The sequence below is a fragment of the Oryzias melastigma genome, linkage group LG22, assembly GCF_002922805.2.
Source record: "Oryzias melastigma strain HK-1 linkage group LG22, ASM292280v2, whole genome shotgun sequence".
NCBI lineage: Eukaryota > Metazoa > Chordata > Actinopteri > Beloniformes > Adrianichthyidae > Oryzias > Oryzias melastigma.
Genome location: NC_050533.1, coordinates 12,376,883 through 12,383,002, shown reverse-complemented (window position 1 = coordinate 12,383,002; position 6,120 = coordinate 12,376,883). Strand labels below are relative to the sequence as shown.

The 6,120-nt window shown below is 38.7% G+C and overlaps 1 protein-coding gene across 1 annotated transcript in view; it reads left to right on the top strand.

The window, feature by feature from the left end:
- The first annotated feature begins 287 nt into the window (after positions 1–287).
- Positions 288–6,120, top strand: part of mboat2a (membrane bound O-acyltransferase domain containing 2a) — a 50,738-nt gene continuing 44,905 nt past the window's right edge. Inside the window, exon 1 of the mRNA XM_024272551.2 lies at positions 288–662. Coding sequence (XP_024128319.1) covers positions 579–662 — 84 coding nt within the window. The 5' untranslated portion in view covers positions 288–578. The remainder of the gene's footprint in view (positions 663–6,120) is intronic.

Genomic DNA, 6,120 nt, shown 5'->3' with positions numbered 1-6,120 from the left:
CATTTTTACTTTTTTTGCCAAAGATCCTCTAGGGTCAAGACAACTCACGTCTCCTTTAATTTCAATAAATATCACAATCGTGTTGTTAACAATATAAAAATATAAACAATTATAGTTATTCTGATGATATATTTTTTTGCCTTTTGAATGAAAAAGGAGAAACGAAAATTCTAGACAGTGAACACGCATGCGCATTCAATACGTTGTTGAATATATTTATTTTTTGCAAACAACTGTTTTTTTAACAAAAAGAATTCTCACAATTTTAGCCAAACACAAACATGTACTAAAAAGAGTGTATATATCAGTACAATTATTTATGTTTTATATGTATAACTCTTAGACAACGAAACGAATTAGCGGACCGACAAAAGGCAAGTTGTCGGAGTGAATCATCTCATTCATGTGTAGTCTTTGTCGTGGGTCTGTGCCGCGGATGACAACAGTCCAGCTCGTCGCAAAAACAGCAGCAGCGGCGGCGGCGGCGGCGGTAGCGTGCCTATCAGTGCAGCGATACAGGGGAGGTGCAGCGGACCGGAGGAAGGAGAGAAGAAGGATTTACGGAGACCCGTCCAAGCATGGCTACCCAAACGACAGCATCATGCACTGGATCCACTCTGTTGCAGCCACTCAGCGACATTATCAATCTCCCTCTCGATCAGGTATGTGTTTGGATGGAAAATCCACTGATCCGTGGAGGGGAATCAGTTAGACTTACAATATAATAATAATTTTTTAAAAATCACATTTATAAGTCATGTTATTTATCAGATGCGCAGCTATATGTTTTTTAAAATTCGGATTTTACTGAAAGCTAATGGATATTAGACCAAAGAGGCATTCGCTGTCACCATCAGCTAGGCGCTTGTCAAGCTATGCCGAAGCTAATGTCCTTTGTCTGCTCCTTTGGATGCCCAAACCCAAACCGTTGCTCCTCCAAGAGAGGTTCGAGGACCCTGGGACATCACTCCATCCTCTCCCGTCAATGAGTTGGCGGTTTCACACTTTGATTTGACGTCAAATGGCCACAATATATAGAGGCATCTGGATTCGCTTTCACTACCTACAAACACAATTACATCTGTTTTACCTCATCAGAGCCCAGAAATATTCAGAATCCTGTCTGTTTGCATGAAAAACTGGAATAACTGTTTTTTTTGTTTTTGCATGTGCATGTGCACAGACCGATTTGGTTATCAGAAACATGCAAGTGACATATTTAACAAACCAGCACATAGCTGGAACGATGAGAGAATCTGTGGAGCCACGTTTAGGTGTGTCATATCTGGAGTTACATAATTAATATGATACTTTATGCATTTGATCTCATTCAGACTTGGAACAAGGAGTCACACCCACTAGATCGGCCTGCTGGAAGCTCGTCTCAGCCCATCATGGTGGTAGCAAAAGCTTCCAAGGCTGTCCAGTTTTGTCGAACTGGAGGTCAAATTTAGCAAGTAAAGACTTGATAGCAAATATGTTCATTTGCGCATGCCAAGACACAGATATCAGTGGTATAACCGGCTCCTCCCTGCCCTTCCCAACAAATTCCAAACATCCTGTTAAGTTCAAGTCTAGGTTCACTTTCACCTGGATTCTGCTTTTAAATGAGCTATTTTTGCATATGAATTGTTATTTACACTGTTGTTTTCTTTTATATCTTTCCTTTTTTGTGCAAGCTTCCTTATAAGTGCCTGCATTTACATGATAATGGAACTAAAATTGCTGCACAAATGATCTCTACAAACCTCAAAAAATATAAACTTTTTTTTCAAATCTTGCCATATGTGCATGCTGTTTGCAATGCTGCATGGGTAGATGTGACTCAAGTTTAGGCAAATATTTGAACATCTGTGACACCTCAGTGTGTGTCTTTTTCTGTAAAGTGATCACACTGTGAAATCTCTTCTACCAGTGAGGAGAACCCTCAGATGCGTACATTCTTCCACCTGATGGGGGTGGGGTGATTCAATCTGGAAGGAATTCCAACTTTTCTGGCCTAAAACCAGAAAAGCCTGAAAATTTGTCCTTAGGTGAAAGTCAGAGGAAATGGTTTGAGGAAACAAAAAGGACTACGTCATCTGCAAACGGCAAAAATAGGATTCAAACTATTTTGCTGTGTCGAGAACATTTTGTTTGTAAAAGTAGGGCGAGAAAAGCCAGTTGAGGTAGTTTTATCTCCTGGTGAGAAGGGCCACCCAAATACTTTGTAGGTTCTGACAGAAGAAAAGATTTTCTTTTAATACAGAAAAGTCAGGTCAAACGAAAGACACAATGTCTACCCAAACCAAAGACATCGGCAGATTCAAATAGCTTGAAGAACTACTAAACAACAGTGATATGTCTCTTAGATAAACCCATGAATGTTGCCTTGGTTCATAGACCTGTGGAGAGAAGGAGAATTGGCGGAGGGTGAACCATGATACTTTTCTCTATCAGCTATTTTATTATAAGAATTGCATTTAGACCCAACCTTCAAAACATGTCTACAACTCAAACATATAACTTCACATCTTCAACTTAAAAGCAAACTAATACTTGGATAGTTACAAACTATCCAACCCCTACAATGCTTGACATGTTTTATGGCTATTGGTCTCATTTAGGAACTTCTTCTGTCTTAAAGATGTCCACGAAGTTCTTTGGCTTCTCTTCTCCACTCAAGTTGTGTGTGAAACACTTGATTTAAGCTCCTGTCTCTTTAAGAATCTCCTACTGGAACACTAATTGATTTTGTTAGAAGGTATTGACAGAACACAAACTACTATTCTTTTGTTTGTTTGTTTGAGGAATCTCTCAATTTGCACACCCAAGAGAGCAAAGAAGTGTCAGATTATGTCACGGCCAACCAAAGTATATAGATATGTTTTCAGCAGCAGAGCATCTTCTTTTTGGTTTGGACTTAGCCTTAGTCTATGGCTCTTGGGGTACGTGGGGTTGATGTGTATGGGTGCTGCAGGTTTTTGGGTTGTTTGGTCCCGGGGAGGATTGTGGAAAGGAGCGAGCATCTTAAGGAGAGCAGACTTTTGTCTTTCAGTTACCTTGAGACTTGTGCGGCCAGCTCAAGAAATGCCATACAAATGAAACGTATGATTGTTGTGCGTGTGGTAAATGTATTGGGAAGGCTAATAAAAATTGTGTCCACTTATGATTGGTGACGCTGTCGTTCAATGCTCTAGTCGTTCCTTAGGGGCAAGTACTGGCCACTTACTGACCCTGCACAAATATCGCATACACAGGTGTATGTAATGCATAAATCCTTGTAGCACACTCAACAAATGTCCACCACACTTTTGTCTGATTTCCTAATTTCTGACAGTCAGGCTGCATGTGAGGATCACGCAAGGAGTGTATGCTTGTCATATGAACAGCACTCTTGGGCTTCTTGCGCAATCCTCAGGATTTGGAGGTTTGCTACAACCTGTTGCTCGCAGCATCCTTGTAGAAAAAACGTATGCATGAAAATTTTCATCCTACAGGCTATGACCTTGATATTTTGTGTAGGTCACCAATGTGCCTTATACAGGTTTGCCCATTTTTTTTGCCCTCAGACAGAAGGCTTTATATTTGACAACTCATAGCTTGTTGCAAAGAAGACCCAAAGAACACAATATATCTTTAATCAACTATAACCAGAATCAGTGAAATAGTCAAATATAATCAGGTTGCTGCATCTCTAAGCTTACTGGGAATGAATACTTCATCGCTCAACTGTTGTTGTTCCTGCAGTGCATACCACGAGTCAGACTTCTTGATTTCCTTATTGCACTATTGTAAAATCACATCACTGAATACAATAAATATCCTGGCAGTAAGGCGGTAATTATCACATCAGATCACCTTTGCAGTTTCCTTGTTCTTTAGCTCAGTGGTACAGCACTGTAATCAGGAAGAAAGTACTTTAGGAAAAAAACAGAAATACTGTAAGTGACTATCTGTTTATTTTGATCTTTTTTCTTAACGTGAAAGGATATCGGTTGAAGGATAGGAAAAGGAGACTGTCCAAACTGGACAGACACTCTTCACGTACTGTCGGCACCAGGCTTTGTTGGACAGGTGTCACCCTTACGACAGTTTAGCTTGTAAGCTTCCTGCCAGCTGCTCTGCCGTGCCAGGGTCGTCGTCAATACCACATAGATCAATGCATCCACTTGGGTGCGTGTCGCTCATTGGTGTTGATGCTAATTTCTCGATGCTGTTGTGCAGTTATACTTCTTTATATATAAGCTCTTGTTTGGATTCAGGACCGTATGGATGGATGGACACCGGAGATGGTGACCTACACTGTTTGTGTTTAAAGCCGGTTTTTCCAGCTTTATGGTTTGTAGCATTGTGCCCAGATGTGTCGTCACTGGACCCAAACCTTTCTCAAAGAGGCTTGGACTAACACGTCTAATGATTGTTAGAGCATACACACTAGGACTGGGTTGAAAATAGAAAACATAATCAAATCAATCTTTACTCAAAAATATCAAATGCAAGAATCATTGAATACGTTTTTCAGGTAAAAAAAAATCTTAAATTTGTTTTCAGTTAAAGAGATGATGTTTTGGTGAATCAAAATTCCGTATTTGTTCAGTTTTATAACTCGAGATTTATATAAAAAAAAACATCTGTTTAAATAAATTAAATCAAATCCTAAGCAGAATAGAATCATTAAGTCTTGACCCAAAATTCAGTTTTGTCCATGTCACCCAGCCCTAATGCACCAATAAGGTTATTTGAAAGGATTAAATAGTCACTCACCTGTCAATCAAAGGCCATTTTATGAGTGTCTATTTGGTGGTTTATCACAAAATCAAGACTACAATCTTTTTGACACTTCTGTGTGTATATTTATTGTCTACGATAATAGTGTGCTTTATTAAAAATGATGTGATCTCTAAAAAGGAAATACTCACTGACTCCAAGAAGTAAAACATTTCATAGACTTCTATTGAGATATAAACAGCTATTAATCAGTCATTTTGTCAGAATAACTGAGTTTGCTTTCAAGTAGAAGGGGTGTGGCCTTTCAACAAGCTTACTCCTGATTGCTTAGAGTGGTTGCCATAGAGACATTGACTCAGACCAATCACTGTTTACTGATGTCATCTCATCTGGCTCCAACATAGTGATGTCCAAATGGCAACTAAATTGACTTCATTTAATTGGAACCAACAGCAAGTAATTTCCTTTTTGTGACATTATACTCTCTGTCCAATTTTCATATACAGTCTATGATATGAATAAAAGTGTCATGTGATCACATGCTTTGCCCATTTATACAGTATCCGTTTGATTTGCCTGTTTAACTGGCCACCTAGTGGTTATACTGTGAACTGACCTGGCTCCATCTACTTCTTTAACTTTTTCAACAGGAAGTGGAAATGTTGCCCCATTAGTTTGAACAGCTTCACAAAAATTATATAATTTTTATTTTTACTTTTCTATCCATTGAGTCAGACCTAAAATATTTCCTACATTTGTTTTTGTTTGTTTGTTTATTACACCTGCAGCCTATTCCCATGTTAATAATGTTTCTTGCTGTTTTACATAAGATTTGACTGTAGCTTCACTGTTGTTTTTCACCACTAAGCACATGACCTGTGATTCAACTGCTAATTACTACTTCTGATTTCCCTGTAAAAATGCTGCGTTCACTTGCTTCTTAGAAGAATGAGAGAATATGGTTCCGTCTTGGCAAAATGTTTAAAAATGTGGGCTTTTTTGTGATGTAAACTTTTGACTGACTTGATGATATAAACCCTTTAACACCAGAGCTTTTGCTCCAGTCCTTACATTCTTTTTGACTATGGTAACTCTTTATGCAATAAATTAAATTCCACTTGATTCTGAAGCAGAGATAAGCAACTTTGTGCTGATATGCAACACTTTACGTTAGTAATTTGTTAAGAATTTTTTTTAAAGTGCACAACAGTTTCTTGGTAGAGAAACACATTTTTGCACAATGCTAAACAAATAAAAACAATAGAAACGATAGATGAGCACTAGTATGTCTTAGAGCAGGGTTCTCAAACTCAATTTACTTTGGGGCCACTGAAGCCAGACTCTGGCTGAGGCCGTATGGGGTTTCATTTGTGCCAAAGATGTTTTTGTGCCCACTGTCTATATCTTTGG